The 18744-nt window shown below is 54.1% G+C and overlaps 1 protein-coding gene across 1 annotated transcript in view; it reads right to left on the bottom strand.

Moving 5' to 3' along the window:
- PTPRN2 (protein tyrosine phosphatase receptor type N2) overlaps positions 1-18744 on the bottom strand; it is a 715790-nt gene that overhangs the window by 255644 nt on the left and 441402 nt on the right. The window contains exon 12 of the mRNA XM_081800880.1: positions 5145-5209. Coding sequence (XP_081657006.1) covers positions 5145-5209 — 65 coding nt within the window. The remainder of the gene's footprint in view (positions 1-5144; positions 5210-18744) is intronic.

Here is an 18744-nt window from a genome sequence, read left to right as displayed (position 1 = left end):
CCCTCAGTCTCCCCACGTACTGCCCTTCCCGCACACTCCTTCACCTATCGTGTTCCCCACGACGGTCCACCCCGCATCAAATCCAGCATAAAATACTGGGGTCTGTCTCCTTGGGTCTTCGTTTCCTTATGCTCCCATGTCCTGTGCAGCTTGTACTGAAGATATCTGTGTGCTTTTCTCCTGCTCATCTGTCTTTGTCGGTTTAACTGTCGGACCCAGCCGGGGACCCTAGGAGGCTTGAGGAAAACTTTCCCCTCCCTACACTAGATGGAAAGATTTCCGCTTTTGGAATCCAAACAGATGGCCATCCCTCTTCCCCATGAATCTGCCGGGTGACGGGGGGCTCATGACCACCAGGGCAGCTGCTCTGTGGTTGACCCATGGCACTCGGTCTGAACCAGGCCCGCCGTGTGGTGAAGGGTCCCCTCGCTGGGTTTCTGAGCCTCGCGGGCCAGCTGTTCTCCCATTGAGATGCAGCTGTATGTTCATCACGCCATCAAGAGATCAGAGAGTAATTCTTATTTCAGATGCACTTGTGGGAGCTAGACTCATGGGTCTGCCCTCCTGGTGACAATCACCTAGATTATCTTCCTTCTAAATATTTGAGTTTTTCTTGTAATGTTATAATTTTCCTTTGGAAGAAATAGGACTTCATTAATTTGAAGAAAATGCAAACACTTTCAAGATGTCAGAAATCAGATCCTGAGAAATACGCCAAAATACCCCCGATCTATTAGGAACGTGTGGGTATACTGTAAGCTGTTCGTTTCCTTTACGTTTTGTTTTGAGATATTTCCCTTTGGCTTAGAGGGCTTCAACGCTGTGTTCTGTCACCACGTGCGTGAGTCATAAGTGGCAGGGAGAGAGACTGCCGAGCTCCTGGCAATCACCCTCCGCTGAGCAGGCAGACTCAGGAAGTAGCAGGGATGCTCGTATCAAATACATTTCAAAAAAAATCGGAATGGTCAAAATCAGGTTGAACACTGTGTGAGGCAGTTAACGTTAGAGAAACAGACATCCTTAGCTTTTTAGAAAAAATACCTCCACTTGCCCCCTTTGTTCCCATTTTCACTTTCCAAAACCGGCTCCCAATCTACTAGCCTCCGTCAAGGGCGGCTTCTGAATGTGGATGGGTTTGGCAGAAGTCCAGGGGGACGCGGGGGTCCTGGGCTGGGGAACCTACCGGAATGACCTCAGTCAACTTCCAGGTGAGGGAACATGGCCATGCTGGTCTCCAAACCCCTGGTGCACCAAGGAAGCCCTGGGACTGCTGACAAGACAGAGGGGTTCCCAGGGGGTGTGGCAGGTGAGCCCCCACGTCCAGGTTCCGATTGGGGACCCGAGGGCAAACGATCAGGTGGGTGGAAAGGAAGGAGCCAGCGTTGTGGTGGTGGGCTCGCTGGCCCTCCCCACCCCCACTCCGGGACCCATGACCGCCGCCCCACCCACTGCATCACCAGCAGCCCACCCACCGAGGCAGACCCCCCACCCCGTGTTAGAAGGGTGGACATCCAGAACGAGCAGAGGGCGATTCCTTCAATTTTCTGAACAGTCATCGTCACAAACAATCTAAGTGCAACTCAAGTCTCTGTGAGTTGGCTCAATCCAGTGCGTAGACGGCGCGATGTGACCAGCAGGGATGCTTGGGGACAGAGATGGGCTGGCAGGGAAATCAAGCGCCCTGCTTTGCTCACTTTGTGCAGACCTCCGAGTGCAGAAATGCGGGGCCGAGTGGGGCACAGTGAGCGCGTCCGTCTGGAGATCTAAATTTGGGGTCACCACCCTTGAATAAGTGACCCCTGGGGAGGCAGTACAGGGTGAATGAGAAGACTGTGCCTGGGGGCGGTCGGGGGCCTGGGGGTCAGAGCAGGGCCCTCCGCATGGCCAGGGTTCCAAAAACCGGCTGGACCGCCACGAGGACAAGGAACCTCAGTCCTTGTGGCAACCACGAGCCAGACGGCACTGAGGGCGGGATCTTCAAGTCCTGATGGGGCTGACGGGAGCGAGCGGGTGAGGTGCTGGGTGGGGGATACGCACAAATGTTGCATGAAGGGTTTGCTGTGAAGGGATCTGGGGTCAGAGGTACCATCTGGTGTCAAGGGGTTTGTATTCAACAACGTGGGAAATACGCGGTGTGTTTGTTTGCTGACAGTAGCGAGCCAGAGAAGGGGGGCCTGGTGTATAACTACAGGGAGCAGCAAGGGCAGAGCCGGCGCCTCTCACGCCTGGGGAGACCCAAACACTCGTTCCAGCTGGTGGTTCAGACGCAGGAGGGCGCAGGGCTCCGCCCTGTGCAGCGCACGTCGGGACCACAGACCGAGGGTGGCGGGTGCGTGATGCACACACACTGGGGGTGGCCGCGGAAGGAGGAGAACTTCAAAGTCAGTGTTCTGGGCAAGTACGGCAAGTGAGCGTCCTTGGACATGACCGTCTGGCGGTGTTGAGTGTTTGTCTGCGGTCTGTTGGTAGTGAGTTTGCAGTCCGTCAGCAAGGAGGGGATAGCAAAGCCAGGGAGACACGCCCACCACCCAGAAATGGGGGGGCACGTGGAAGAAGACACACATTCACACTAAAGCATGGACGCTCCTGACAACACGCAGCCATGCTCCCGATTTGTGGACAGACGGAGGATGCACGAAAGGGGTAGTGATGCTGGTGGAGGTCCAGGGAGGTGAGGCTGAGCGCATTTGTAGGTCAAGAGAAAAGTGACGGTGTGAGGCTCTCCAGACCTTGGTGTGAAGCTCGTCACCTGGAACGGACGGAGATGGCTTGTTCACCTCCAACAAAACCCAATGCAGGTGACGAGGCCACTTTGTCTTGAGAGGAGACGGTGAGCCTTAACCCTCAGTGGACCCTAGCTTCCAGGGAAAGGGGAGCTCCACGAGGTGGGAGGTTTGTCTCTCTGTTCACTGCCGAGACCGGTCCTTAAATAGTGCCTGGTACACAGTAGGCGCTCAGTGCATATTGTTAGGATGAACGAGTGGCGTGCCAAACTGCGCAGGGTAGGCGCCTCTCAGTGCAGACACAGGGAAACACTAAAGAAAACACATCCACTTAAAACCACACACAACTAAGACCAAAGAAAAGGAAGGGTAATCTCCAGATTCCAAAAGCAATAGAGAAACAAAGACGTGACGTGAGGGGGCTGTTACAGTTGCTCTCAGAAGTCTGCGGCTTCACACAGGCCCCGGGTGTGGGGCGGGCTCGGGCGTGGGCTCGTGTCCTCATGAGGACCACGTGCACCCCGGGGGGGGCAGAACCTGGGAGAGCGGCCGCGTGGGAAGTGGCCATCGGATGGCGCCACGGCCAGCTGTGAGGGGCCGCGAGCCAGTGACCCTGCGAGGCGGAGACTGCGAGCACCTCCTTGGACAACAGAGGACACGGAGTCCTGTGGGGAGAACGGAGCCTGGGCGGGGAGGGCCTCGCCTCACAGCTCGGGGGCAGAGACTTGGGACAGGCGAGCAGACCAGCGGGAGGGAGGCAGGGGCCGTGAGAGCAGGGTCTGGCCCAGACGCTGGGGAGGAGCGAGGACACAAAGTCGCAGCTCCTAGAGACCCTCCGAGTCCTCGACAGGCCACAGTTCGGGCTTCACGGAGGACAGTGTTTGCTGTCACGCTCTTGGGAAGGCTGCGCTCCACAGCAGCCAGCCCGTGGCCTCAGCCCCGGTGGGTCCTCTCTTTCCCGAAACCACGGGAGGCCATGTTTCCCTCGGAAGAGGAGCCCTGGGGTCTCAGGGGCGGGCCCCACAGCACACACCCCCAGGGCAGCGCAGCCGGCCTCCCACGTGGCCCACGGACCCTCCTGGGCAGAGGACTCACGGCACCAGAGCTTTCTTGGCCAGCAGCAGTGGGGACACTCTCCCCGGCCACCTGCCGTGGGAACGAGGTGGCACCAGAAGGGGTTCCCACCCGACGAGGATGGGATGGGACAGGAAAGCAGGGGAAGCACATCCAGAACCTTCCATCACGACTCCGACCCGCCACCCCGTCGGGAGGCCTTTCTGCCACCAGCCACCGCGCCTTCCCCGGGCTTTGGCCGCTCACTACCTGCCGAGACCACCGCCCGCTGCAGTGGGGCCGAGTGGACGTCCCGGCCTGATGCACGCTCCACACTCCGGCCCCAGCCGGCGGGCAGGGAGAGCACCAAACCAGCAGAGTCTCGGTCCCGTCAGGTCTTTGCCGACGAGTTTCCGCCGGGCCCCCTGCGCTCCACCCGCCACATCCCTGCAACAGAGTGCAGGGCCGCTTTCCCGGTAAGACTATTCCTACCCACCTACCGCTCGGGAAGCACCGGAGCCCGGCTGTGGAGAACAACTAATTAAGCACGTTCTTACTTCAAGGGCCAGGACTCCTGGCTGCCGAACGGGAGATTCCCCAAGAAAGCGGCTCGTCTCTGAGTGGCTCTGCGGAGGATGTCTCTCGGGGAGCAGGGAGTACTCATAAATAAGCTGCCCCGTAAGAGCTAATTATCTGTAATCCCTAGTGCCGTGAAATCTAAACTCTCAACCGCAATGGCACGATTGGTCTCGGTCCGCGCTGTCTTACGCGGAGCCGCACACCGCTCCTGCGAGGAACCACGTCCGCTCTTCTGCCTACAGTTCATTAAATTGCCCCAAGACGGGGAACGCAAGCATCGGCCAGGCTTCCTGGAGGTGACTGACATCAGCTTTAATTGCTGATGGAGCGTTTGGTCAAGTGCCTGTCTCTGAAGCCAACACGGCCACGTGAGGGCCTCACCGCCGCTGTTGGACGAAGTCACGCCACAGAGCCTTCATGCACGCATGGTGCCCTAAGCCAAGCGGGCCCGCCGGCTCCCCCGAGGAGAGAAGAACCTCCCTCACTGGCTCATGCCTACACATGTACAACTACAAAACCTCTGAAAAGGAAGCATGTGTTCTCTGAATGGCAATGTTTTCCTGACGCAGGACTGTTTTCTCTCAGGGAGAAAAACTGACCTATGATGGGTCCAAAGGCAACCCAAACCAGCGTCCATTAGCCGGGCGTCGCAGATGGGTGTGTTCAAGCCACACGAGGAACCAACCAACTGGCCTCCCCTAAGTCAGCATGCCGTCACCTGGCCTGTCCGCGGGCCTGCCCCCGGCCGCCGACCACGCGCATCTCGGAGGGCAGCCCTCCGCTACTCACCGACCCACTTCCAGCGTGAAGAATTTTCAGTCCAGACGCCTTTTCCAGTTTGTCCTTGTTGTCAACTGTGAGGAAAAGTTAAGAAGTACAGGGTCAGTGTGCAGAGCTAATTGTTCTCAAGTCACCCTGAGCATTCCCCTCCACCAGAAACATTCCGTTAAGTCACTGCACGGACGGCCTGATTCAGCCGCCGAGCTGGGAGCCAGTCTGGCTGGTGCACCTGAGCATGAGGCCCTGCTCCCCACCAGAGGCGACGCACGGGGACGGCCTTCCCGCGGGCCTTCGGCTTCATCCACAAACGTCATCCCAGGAAACCCACAGAACTGTTGTGAAAAGTGCACGAGACATCGTATGCAGACATTCTTTGCAGATGGTAGAGTCCTACTTTCGAATGATTTGCTGGTTATTCAGTGTGTTATCATTGGGAAATGCGTGTCATTAACTAGCGTCCCGAGCTCACAAGACTCACTGGAGGGCCAGCCTGAGTGTGTGCACGCACCTCTGCGGGCTGGGAGCTGTTCTCTGCGCTACCCGGCCCCTAGAGGAAACATTCCACGACAGTTTAGCTCCAGTACCAGCCTCGTCCTCGTGTGCTCCTGACTTAGAATGAGGAAGACCTGCAGAGGATGGATTACCCTCCAAATCAGACCAAGAGAAATGAGCTCTGGAAACAATTAGCAGATGTGAATGAAAACTCAGTAATCCTAATGGCAGCACCGCAAACCCACCTGCCCCCACTCTGTCGAGAAAAAGTTGTGTCGCAGAGCAATTGACCTTGGCTCACAGATCTGTAGAAATAGTCTTCTGGGTAAAGCCCATGTCACTTTGGAAACGAAAACCAGGAAAAACGGAGTTTTACTGCAGACCCTAAGAATGCAGAGTGCCTTCGAACCATGAGAGACTCCGGACTCCGGGAAACAAACTGAGGGTTCTAGAGGGGAGGGCGGTGGGGGGATGGGTTAGCCTGGTGATGGGTATTAAAGAGGGCACGTTCTGCATGGAGCCCTGGGTGTTATACGTAAACAATGAATCTTGGAACACCACATCAAAAACTAATGATGTAATGTATGGTGATTAACATAACAATAAAAATTTTTAAAAAAAGAATGCAGAGTGCCTTGCCATTGTGGTTAATGCCGAACGAGACCAAGAAAACATCGATTACTCCACCCCTTACTGTGTCCGCCCCCGTTAATCTTGGGTGACGGCATTCTATGCTGTGCAGGGATGCGAATGAGATCCCCTTACAGCCCGCCTGCCTCACCTGGGGGCCTTTCGTTGTCTTGTAGAAAGTTTTTCCCTTTGAACAAATGCACATTGTTTTTACGTGCAGGTAATTATCCCCGCACTGAAAGGATGAGGCAAACACACCCCTGTCTGGTTCAGAGCCTCACGCTCGGGTGCCGGAGCAGGTGGAGGGCGGGGCAGGGCGGCAGCCCAAACGGAAACCCTGAATGGAGGAGGACGGTCTTCAAGAGCGACAATACAAAGCAATCGATTTTAATGTTCTTCTCTGAACAAAGGAAACGTTTTGCTAAATGGCAAGCTACTTTTGGGGGGAATAATAGTGAACTCTAAAATAGGCTGAAGAACAGAAAGCACATGAAAATGGAATTTAAAAAGTACTCCGTTTGTTGCCACAGGGCAGTGACGGGTATTCCAGCCGGCCCAATCACAGCAACGTAGGGAATGCGACCCCAGGGTCGGCAAAACTGCTCCAAGGGGCAGGTGGAGACCTCGAGGCTGGGCGGCCGGGGGCTCCACCCGCCCCCCAGTGAGGAGGCTGCGGGGACCCTCCTTAAGGGAACCGTCCGGTTGTGTGCCAAGGACACGTCCTGTCGAGGCAGCAGGCGTGTATCCACCCGCACGAGCGGGAGGCCGAATGCTGGCCGTTCTCTGCCCGAACACCTGCTCGTTCACAGGTCTGCCAGGGAAGTTCGGACCCTCCCGCAGAGCAGACAAGCCCTCCCCTCGTGTCCGCGGACGCACGCAGCCGTGCCGACCAGTCCCGCGGGCCCAGGCGCTCCTCCGAGCCCCAGGACCTCGGGCAGGCCCTTTCCCCGCGCCAGAAATGCACTGCTGACCTCAGCTTGCTGGACGCAGCGTCACCTGCCGAGCACCAAGCCCCCGGGTGCCAGAGACCTTCCCGGGGATTCCCGCCCACGACCGTGCACGTCTTCGAGCCGCGCGGTGCGGGCTCACCACACGCCCAGGAACCGTCGAGCCGTGGTGTGGATGCCCCGTGTTCCCACCGCCCGCAAACAGGGACGCAAATGCTCAAGTGTGCAGAGAACAGTAAAATGTAGTGATCGAGCCAGCCACTGGGTCCTTCCGTTTTCAATGTCACTTAAATGTGTGTAAAATGTCATTTTTCACAACTGGCTCACAAAATCTCTGGAAACATGGCAATGAGCCCCAGTAAGCGGAGAAAACCGGCTCTAGCCCCGCTGTGGAGAACTCTGTGCCCAGGTGAGGGACCGACGCGTCCTGATGCCCTGACTGCCTCACGCGCGGACACGCTTGTCATCAGAGCCCACCTGAGGAGGCCTACGCCTTCCCACTCCTACCAGACGTTTTCCACTGGCACCTTCCAGCCAGCTCCAGAAAGTTCTGGAAGGGACATCGGCTGCCTGGTAGGCTCTCTGCGAAACGCTGTGTCACCAACATGGAAGGAAAACCACGGGCACCGTGCTGGGAAGTGGATCAGGGAAGGCCCGGCCCGTGGCTGTGCTCAAACGTGTGTCTGCCATCTGCACAAGCGGACCTGGGCTCTGGGACGGCGCATTGGTGTGCACAAAGTGACCCCGGGGATCAGAAAGCATCACGTTACTGTGTCATCGCGGTCTTTGCTTTGTCGTAAAGCAAAGTCATGGCCTCCGAGACTCGGTGAAGCTGCGGGGCAGGGCACCTGCCTCCCCCGCTCAGGAGGCACCACCGCCCAGGGCCTCTCACAGCTGCCTGACCTTTTACAATGGAGCTCACTCAGTTCACACCGATCAGCAGTTGAGCCAAACAACCTGAGCCAAGCAAACGACGCTGCTTCCAAAGAGTGGAGGTTTTCTTTTTTTAAGATTTTATTTATTTATTTGAGAGAGAGAGAATGGGAGAGAGCACAAGAGTGGGGAGGGTCAGAGGGAGAAGCAGACTCCCTGCTGAGCAGGGAGCCCGATGCGGGACTCGATCCCGGGACTCCAGGATCATGACCCGAGCCGAAGGCAGTCGCTTAACCAACTGAGCCACCCAGGCGCCCAAGAGTGAAGGTTTTCTAGTAGTAAAGGTGGAGGGGCTGGTTCACCGTCCCAGACTAACCCAACTAGAGTGTACGTCCAAGTCCAAATAACCAAGTCCGTAATGAAAACAGCAGTAAGACTGCTGCCCGCCAGGTACCGAGGACGCGCGCTGCTCATACCAACCTCATTAATCCTTAAAACTAGCTGGGATTTAGATCATGTGGTCTCCATTTCAGAAATGGGGAAACCGAGGAAGCCCAGTGGGTGGCGCTGCCCAGAGCCGCGGGCAGGTCTGACTCAGGTGGTGCGGACCCACAGCGCGGGGGGCTGCGCGTCCGGGGGGAGGGCACGGAGGGGTGGGTGTCTGGCGAGGACCCCCTTCCCGGCTTGCACACCACTGCCTCCCAGGGGCCCGCGTGCACGTGACGGGGGGGCTCTCCCTCCCTCTTCTTACACGGACCCCAGCCCTGCTGGACTGGGACCCCACCCTTGTGACCTCGGTTGACCCTTACTCTCCCCGTCTCTCCAAACACAGACTGGGGTAGCGTTTCAACATGTGCGTTTGGGGGCGCCCCTGGCCCCAGCTCAAGGCCAGTCACGCCCAGTGGCACCTCTGCAGGCTGACCTGCCCTGACTCCACGCCCTGCCAGTGGGCCGGTGGGGAGGCTGAGGAGAGAACCGGGGTCTCCCGCAGTCCGAGCAGCACAGGCAGGCCTCTGTGGAGCCACGGTGCTGAGGGGGCTGGGAGCCTCCGGCACGGCTCCCCTCAAGCCCCGGGAGAGCCCTGCGCCGGGCTGAGGCTCCCAGGACTGCCAGGCTCCCCGGGCACCCTGCTGTCCCCATCCCCCTTCTCTGTGCTCCGCGGCCACACCTGCCCCTGGGGGACCGCCGTCACGTGACGGCCCCAGCCTGCCGCCGCCGGCTGAGTGGGGCCTCTGCACGCTGGGCGCCCGGGGCTGGCCTCGCTGCTTCCGTGGGCCACCGGTCTCCACCCTCAGAAAGACACAAATCATGCTGAGCCGCTGGCCCTAGACTCGGCACGGACAGGCAGCCTGCCGCTTCTTGTCCAACAACATTTCCCCGGTTTATGCTTCCAAGTCCTACGCGAACCTGTTCTCAGGAGAGTTTCTCTCCAGGGCGGAGCCTGGAGCCGCACACGCGACTCAGGAGCGCCTACTGCCCCCTTCGTGGGTCACTACCGGCCACGCCGCGGGCGGTTTCCACCGCGTCTTCCACCACGTCTGCAGTCAGACCGGCTGTGGTCCCGCGCATGTTACTTCGCCTCACCTGGCCTCAGTTTCCCCTACGGAAACTGCATCAGAGCCTCACTTCCCGAGCGGCGGGGAGGATGACGGTGCCGTGCACACCCCAGCTTGGCACGCGGCAACAGTTCATTACTTGCTTTACCGAATGTGTAGCAGCCGCCGTCTGTTTGCTCACTGCTCCAAAATGCCAATAACGTCTGGTCTCCAATACGATCAATGTGTTGATTGATGCTGCTTCTGTTTGCTGCAGAGGCCGAGCGAATGTGCCGGGTGACCTGGGTTAAAGTCTGGCTCCTGCGTCAGCGTCACCGTCTCCCTGAACCCCTTGTCTGAGCTCCGCTTGCCCTGAGAGCCACACGGACGCCCGTCCTCTTCCGCACGACGCACCTGTTCTCTGCTGCTTTCCCTCGGGATCCTCTGCTCCTTTGAATCAGAAAATCCAGAGGTGGATCTGATAATCTATATTTCCTAAAAATTTGTTTCCATCCCTCATCACCAGCTAGTTTTTAGGATTAGCCAGATTGAAGTGCTGTTGAAGAGAGAACTAGTGTCTGCCTGCTAAATCATCCGCTCATCCATCCACTCATCCATCCATCCATCCATCCGTCCGTCCAGTGCTCTCCGTGTGCAGCTGGGTGGCATGCCAGGTGTTGGGCAGGCGGTGAGTGGGCGAGCCCTGCGAGCTGACAGGCTATCGGAGGGCCTCCCATGAGGCAGGATGCAGCAACCACATGCCCAGGGCCCAGTGAGAGGGGGCTCCGGACGTGACCACGCTGCTCCAGATGTGGCCCAGCCAGTGTCAGCCCAGTGGGATCACGGTGACTGGGGGGCTCCCTGGGAAAGTCTGGGGGAGTCCTTGAACGAGCCTCGCTGGTGGTGCCCTCGTGATGGACTGGACAGGCAGATGGCCCATCGCTGTGACCTCAGTCAGGACATTACGTCTGTCCCTGTGATAATTCCCTCTGCGACATCTAGCCCACCCTTCCATCCTACAGATTCTTCACCCAGAATGCGGGGTGTCAGCCAGCCGTCCCGTACGCGGGCCTCCGGACTGTCCTCCACATGCGTGGGTGTGTGCACGCACTCACGCACACACGTACAACAGGACGGACCCAATGTCAGCTCCGAGTTATTTTTCTGGCCCAGCGCAGACTCTGAGCTGGTGGGCCCGAGCAGGCCGGCGGGCTGGGAGGCGGAGACCCTGGGAGAAGCTGCTTTAATAATGCCGAGAACAATGCATAAAGCCCATTTTTATCTTCACGGGAGACAAAAAGGGTTTCCAAACACAAAAAAGAAGTCCCTTAAAATTAAATTCACTAGATGAAGAATATGCAAATTACCTGGAGAAGCAGAACCCTACAATGTTCTCAAAATTCTGCAATAGCCTATTTAATTAGTATTTTAATTTATCAGAATAATTCCTTACACTGGACAATTTATGCAGTATTCCATGTAATTAAGCATGTAGCTACAGTGTAGTAATTTTGCCTCTCTCTTTGGCCCTGTCATTTTAACTGAAAGGGTGTGCAGAAGTCTCTTCTGTGATCTAAATGGGGGCAAGACAACCCAATGGCCAAGCTCCATTAGCAAGAACACGGAGAGGGAGTGGGGAGCAGGGGGCAGGCGAGGCCGGTGGGGAAGCTGACCCCCTTCAGGGAGCCCAGCGCCCCTGAGGGTGGAGCCCGGCTGCTGGCAGAGCTGAAACCACTATTCCTGGGGGCACAGATCTGCACCTGACACATTTCCACCTCCAAAATCCTCACCCGCTCTGCCGCACATTTATACCCATAGGGGCGTCCGTGAAAGGGGTGAAGCATCTGGGTCATTCGGGGACCTCAGAGTGGACCTGCTGGGCCCCTTCGCCTGGGGGTCGGCCCCTCGAAAGCCGCACAGCTGGAGCCCGTGTGGGGGCGGGGGGAGCAGGCCCGCTCTGTCCCGCACAGCAGGTGCCACGGCCGCCCCCCCAGACACTCTGCTGCCTTGCCCACACCCTCCTGTCTTTGGGGGAGGGCAGAGAAGTATCATGGGGTGAGGGGGCCTGCTGAGCCCCCCCGACCCCGCCCTAGAAATAACACCATGCCCAGTCTTCTCAGGGCAGAGCATCTTCTTATGCAGGAATCAGAAAAAAATAGGAACCGTCTGCCTAATTGCAGTTCATTCTTTTCCCACACACACCTTTTCTAAGAAGCAGCCCGAGTCAGCGGCTGAGGCCCGTGGGCATGATTCCTCTCCCACCGTAGGGGCCGGCTGGAGGGCCCGTCTCTGCAAGTTACAGCTCCCACGCTGTGTTCTCCCAGATAGTAACAGGTATTCAGTGAAAAATGGGGTCCCTGTTCACACAGGTTGGGGAAACACAGAGCTAAATAAAGCCAAACACACGTACACACACCTGCTGGCCTTCTCAGAGCCTTTAATCTGCTGTATGCTTGGTGGCCGCCTGGAGGTGGTGCGGTGTCCCCGACAGGCCGGGGACCACGTTAGACCACGGGGAGGGGCCAGCAGGGGAGGCACTGGGAACCGCTTGTCAGCCTGACCTGCCTCTGGATCTGGGGCCTCCCGAGGGGCGAGGGCCCTCCTGCAGGGCGACGGTACTCCCCTTACCCCGAGGAACCGAAGACTCTCTCTCAGAGGGACGGGGCTGTGGCTTCCCATGACAGAGCCCTACCCGATCACTGACCGGCCTGGAGCCCCAGAAGGAGACCGACTGGTGGTAGAAGGAACTCCTGTCAGTTAGCGAAGGTGGGCCACGGCCTCTAGGACCAGCCATGCACAAGCCGGTCACGGTCACGGTGGGAGGGAAGGAAAGGGATCTGAAGGTACAGCCCGGGGGTCGTGGGGCGTGAGGGAGGGCAGAGACGGGCCGCGGAGGAAGGTGCGGGCCCAGGCCCTACAGGGCGCTGTGCGTGGACACCAGGCCCCAGGCCTCACGGCTGCGAACTTTCTCGGGGACGTGAAGGGACCCCTTCTTGAGAGCCCTTTCTGCTCACAAGGCCCTGCAGACAGGTGGTGTCCTGACCCCAGTCCTTGAAAGGATTCTTGGGGCTAACACATGTCCATGGCTCATTTGGACTTTTGCGTTGTTCCGCTCTGTAGGCTGGGCCTAGCCCACCAAGAGCATGTCCTCAACCTCTCCAATCCACTCTGTAGCAAGCCCCATCCTCAAGAAGGGGGTCTTTCTCCCTCGCAAACAAGATGCCCTGGGGGGGAGCACAGGGCTGGTTGCACCTGCAGCCCTCTCTCGTTCTCGCTGTCCCACATGTCCCTCTCCAGGGTCCCGGGCTGGCCCCGTCTCTGCTCAGCCCCACAGATGCGTTCTGCCCTGCAAACCCCCTGTGAGGGTCAGAGGCACAGTAGGACCCCTGGCAGGGGTGCCTGGCTTGCAGCCCCGGCGAGGGCGCCCCACCTCCGCGGCCTCTGTCCTCTGCTGCCCAGTGCGGTGCGGGCCTGGGGCGTGGGCACGGCTGAGCCACTGAGACACCGGGTGGAAGAAGACACAAATTAATCACCTCGTCAGACCTCCCAGAGCCAGGAAGCCACAGACTCTTGCCTCAAGCAACGTCACTTCCCAGCCACGCTGAGCATACACAGAACCCTCTGCGCATCTCAGTTTGTGGTTCTGGAAGTTCTCAGGGGTTAGCACGGTAGTTCTACATGCTGGCAAGAGAAGTCCATGCTGTACTGATGGATTCCTATTGCTCACCACTGTGTACGTGCATCCGTCTAGACGGAACGTGCCCGAGTCATGCTACACGGCTTCTTTCCACCGGCAACCATGTGGGTCCCGAAGCTAGACGGAGTTTATTTTTATAACAATGACTACGATTGGATTACACTTTCAAAATGCAGAATTACAAATTCCTCTTTATTAGTATTTTTGATTTAAAGCTTTGTTATCTATTATTATATTTTGTTTCATAACTTTAATTGTCCATTTTGAGTATTGCTAAAGAAAAATAACATTTTTGAAGATATGTACATAATTTTAATGTTCAGTTTCATATGTATTTTGTATTTTTGATGAAAACACCTTCACATTTTACACTCTGTGCAATTACATTTGGATCCCGGGAGGATGCAGGTCATTTCGTCACTCTCTGCAAAGCCCTACCTCGGGGTCCCAACTCCACAGGGTCCATGTGGCAGGTGCAAGGCTTTCCCGATCTGACCCCAGGCATCTTGTGGCTCTTTCTATCCTTCAACACCCCCTGGGGTACAAGCCTGCTTCAGGGCCTTTGCACATGCTGTTTGTTTCCGGGGCTCAGAACCCACAGGACCCACCGCTCTCATGTGTGGGGTTTTGCTGCCCATATGAAACAGCAGCATTGCCTGAATTGCCCACCTAGCCCTTCTTTCTGCACCCCGCCCCCCCAGGATGTGAGCCGTGGTAGGATAGGCCCGGTGCCCAGGACAGCGCCAGGCACATTGGAGGACACCAGGGACTATTTGCCTAGGAAATGGTCCCATGACTGACGGCAGGAATAAGCAAATTCGGTCCCTGGGGCGGTGATGCACCATGACCATGATCATACATTGCTGCCATATTGCTGTCACAGGCGCCCGATTTCACCCCTGCCATTCTAGTTTTGGAACCAAAGCGATTCGTCCTGGAATCTCCTAACTCTCTTCCGACGGGATCTGCCATGAGCGCTGTCAAGACTAGTCTAGAAGCAAATGTTTTCTCATGCACTGCTAGATCATCAGTCTCCCATCTTCCTCACGGCCACGTGGAACTTAGTTGTTTGTGTCAAAGAGAACCAGCGCGTCGCTGTCCGAACACTCCTGGACAACAGTGGGCAGCGGGACACTCGCTTTGGCCCTTGCAACTGGCCTGGCGGTTAGGGCACGGATCTGTAATGTGCCGTAACAACGTGAAACACGGGAAAACATTTTGATGTCAATCATTTCAAGTCAAGTCATCTGAAAGTAACATGTTGCCACAATATTTGGATATTTAATTTTGCTAACTGTCAGGAAGAATTAAAATAACTCTGGAACATAACTGCTGTCCTGACAATTATTTACGACCAGAGAAACCATTTAAAGCTTAATTCTAAGAGGGAAAACAGAGGTGCGGTGGGTGCTCCCTGTCCTGCCCCTGGCTGCAAATGGGCCCTCTCTCTGCTTCTCTGGTCTCCAAAGGCACTGGGCAAAGGGAGCTGGGACTCGCCTGTTCTAGCAAAAGAAGGGGGGCAGCCAGACAGAGAGTGTCACTGTGCCCGGGGCCAATGCCTGACCCCACAGACAGGCCTGCACCTCAACCAACTCGTCCTTCTACACACTCACTTCCAGTCTGAAGACATCAGAAGCAATGCAACAATGCTCGTTTCCACACAGCCAAAGCCTCACTCTGCTGAGAAAGGAAATTGCAGAGTGGTTTTGGCAGATAAAGTAAATGCACGTTTGTTTATGTACGTGCAATAGGTATCATTTTACTAAACAGGTCACAGGATCCTGCAAAAGATCTCCCTAGCCACCTCTTGATGGTTAGAAACATTTTTTGTTGATTTGTAATTCAAAAATATGCATGTTTTAGATCTATATTTAATTAAATATTAGACAGATACCAATGAATATTTATAAAACACATGTTGGTTATAAGGAATGATGACAGCAAATGCCCTTTCTACACCCTGAGAAAGAACTGAAGCCTTAGAGTCAAGTGAACCCTTCATGTCCCCGGACCCGCTTCCCCATCAGACCTCCTTCCCCTGAATTCTGGGTTCATAATTTCCTTTTCTATACACTTTTCCACATGTTTCTACTGCTCAGTTTTGCTGGGTTTGACTGTAATAAGGTGGAATAATAACACGTATGTTCTCTCTGACTGGCTTCTGTTGCTGAATCATTTCCCGGGCCCCGGGAGGTTTTGCGTGGCAATGTGGTCTGTACGTCTTCCCCGGCACGGGGCGGTGCCGTGTGCATCTAGAACACCATCACCTATTTTCATGCAAACATCCGATCCAATGGACAACCCAGCTGATCCTTCCTCTCTTCCCACCACTTCTCACCTGGGGCCACCGTTGAGCGTTCTCGTCCGGGTCTCCGGCACTCGACAGACTTTTCTCAGGTGGAATCGCTGGAACGCAGATGTCCCAGGGTGACGGCATCAATTACCCACTCCCTTGCTCGGCTTGTAAGGGTTTCCATTGCTCCAGACGCCCCTCAGTTTGCCAGACTTAAACACTGCTGCCAGTCTGGGGAGGCAACATCCTGTCTCACGGTGCTTTCAATGCGCTTTTCTTTGATTACTGATCGGTGTCTTCTCGGGTGTTATTCACCATTCATGCTTCCTCATATGCAAAATTCTTGTGTGTGCTTTTTGCCCATTTTTCTATCGGATTATTTGTCTTTTTCTTATTGCTTTGGAGGAGTTCTTTAAACATTCTGCATGCTAATACTTTGTCAGTTGTATGGGTTATTACTAGTTTATCTCAGTTTGAGGTTTGGCTTTATAAATTTCCCAGTAGTTTCTTTAAAGATTTTATTTACTTATTTGAGAGAGAGAGCATGAGCTGGGGGAGGGGCAGAGGGAGAGGGAAAAGCAGACTCCCCACTGAGCAGGGAGCCTGATGCGGGGCTCGATCCCAGGACCCTGGGATCATGACCTGAGCCGAAGGTGGATGCTTAACGACTGAACCACCCAAGTGACTTATAAATATCCTAGTTTTAATACACTCTAATTTATCATTTTCTTTAAGGTTTGCACTTTGGGTACATTATTTAAAAATTCTCCTCTATTCCAAGATCGTAAAGGTATCATTCTCTATTTTCTTCTAAAAGATTTACGTTTTGCCTTCACATGTAAGTCCAGGAACTGATTTTGTGTATGAGGAAAGGTATTTTCCATAATTGGACACCCAGTCTTCCCAGGATAATTTACTGAAAAGGCCGTCCTTCTCCCTGATCTGCAATGCCAACTCCATCAGTTCCTCAGGAAGGTGGGTCTCCTCCCCTCTGGGTCCTGCGTCTGGGTCCCCAGGCGCCCACCGCCTGCTGCCCTTCAGGGTAACACCCCTTATGCAACCTCACAGGAAGGCAGACCCTCACTCTGCTTTTCTCCGCGGGGGTGCCCAGCTGTTCTCGCTTTTCGCACTTACTGGTAAGGACACTTTAGAATCAGCTTGTCAAGTTGCCAGATGAATATAAAAAATAAAAAAATCCTGGGCGCCTGGGTGGCTCAGTTGGTTAAGCGACTGCCTTCGGCTCAGGTCATGATCCTGGAGTCCCTGGATCGAGTCCCGCATCGGGCTTCCTGCTCGGCAGGGAGTCTGCTTCGTCCTCAGACCCTATCCCCTCTCAGGTGTTCTCTCTCTCTCATTCTCTCTCTCTCAAATAAATAAATAAAATAAAATAAAAAATAAATAAAAAAATAAAAAAAATAAAAAAATCCAAATCTGCTGGGATTTTTGTTAAAATTTTGTTGAGTCTGAAGGTTTGGGAGAGTTGCTATCCTTCTCATCCCGTGACGTTGTAAATCTCACCACACACTTCGGTCTTCCTTCACGTATTCTAACAGTTTTATAATTTTCTCCATAAAAGTCTTGTACTTTTAAATAAATATTTATTCCTGGCACCTTATTATTTAAAATGGTAAATGATCATTTTTTAAAACTGTATTTTCTAAGTTTTTTCTAAGTATAGAAATGCAATTAACTTCTGCCCATGATTTCACACAGAGCAGCCTCTCATCTGTCTAATACTATAATTTATCTGGATTTTCCTTTGTGTGTCTGAATAAATAATGAGATTGCCTGTAAGCAGTTATGGGTTTTTCCTCCCTCTCCGATGAAACCTTCTATTTCGTTCTCCTGCATGATGGCTGGGCCCTCCTACGGCACCCTTACTAAACGCAGTGACCGCTCACAGCCTTGCTGTATTTCTGCCACTAAGGGGAATATTTTCAATGTTTCACTATGAAGGAAGACGTTTCTGTAGGTTGTTTTTTTTAATCGAGTTAACAAACCTGTCTTATTTTTAAGCATTTTTATTATGAATGAATGTTAAATTTTTTTCCAAATCTATCAAGAAAACTGAGTGATTGTTCTTGAATCTATTAATGTGGTCAATCACATTAACTATCTTCCTAATGTTAGAACTTAAACTGTGAAAAATAAATTGCTAGATTTAATCTTTGTGCATCTGTTTTTGTGGGAAATTGGTCTCTAATTTCTCTTCCCTGCGCTGTCTTCGTGGGGTTTTGGTATTGGGGTGACACCTCGGGGGAGATCGGTGCGGCGCTGATTTATTTGGGCGTGGGGAACATCCATACGGCATGTGGGCTGGCACTTTCTTCGTGGGAAGACTTTTAACTACTAATTCTGTTTCTTCCTCCGTTCTAGGACCATTATGGTTTTCTATTGCTTCATTTTGGTCCCATTCTCTAAATTTCTAAACATATCATCATAACACGTTACTCTTCTGCTTACACGCCTCCCTTATTCCCAACATTATTTCTGTCTTTTCTCACTTTTATCTTGATCACTGATGACAGGTAGTTTCTAGTTCTGCTTTTTCAAAGAAGAAAACTTTTGCTTTGCTTTCCTCTTGGTCTGTTGGGTTTGCCATTTACTTCTGCATGTATGTTCTCCCTTCTACTTTGTTTGGGTTTGTTCTGTTCTTCTTCTTCCAAGTTCTTCAATTTAAAACTTACTTATCTTCAGGTCTTGTTTCCTTTCTAATATAAACAGTCAAGGCAATAAATTTCTCTCAAATGTCCACTCTCGGTGCAAACCCCAGGTACTGAAATACAGTCCAGTATTCCTGTGACCACTGAGTTCCATTCTGAGTTTTTCTTTGATCCACTGCTTTTTAAAAACAATTAAAAAATTTTCCGGACTCACGAGTGAGATTCTTCTTTTACTCATTTCTGTCACGTGACCGCATTGCTGTCTGAGACTGCGGTTTGTGAGATACCCATTTTCACAGATGTTCTGTGTGTTTGAAAAGGGCGTGCGAGCTTTGCTCGCTGGGCCACCTGCTCCCGGCTCAAGCTCAACACCTGTGTGGCTGAGATTTTCGGTGCCCTTCTGGCTTTTTTGCTTGATTTCCCAGTTACTGTGTGAGGTGTATTAAAACCTCCCACTATCACCTGTTCCGTGTCTACCA

The sequence above is a fragment of the Leptonychotes weddellii genome, chromosome 12, assembly GCF_054177405.1.
Source record: "Leptonychotes weddellii isolate Sample4059 chromosome 12, ASM5417740v2, whole genome shotgun sequence".
Classification (NCBI taxonomy): domain Eukaryota; kingdom Metazoa; phylum Chordata; class Mammalia; order Carnivora; family Phocidae; genus Leptonychotes; species Leptonychotes weddellii.
The sequence above is the reverse complement of the archived record's forward strand: the minus strand, read 5'-3'. Positions and strand labels throughout refer to the sequence as shown.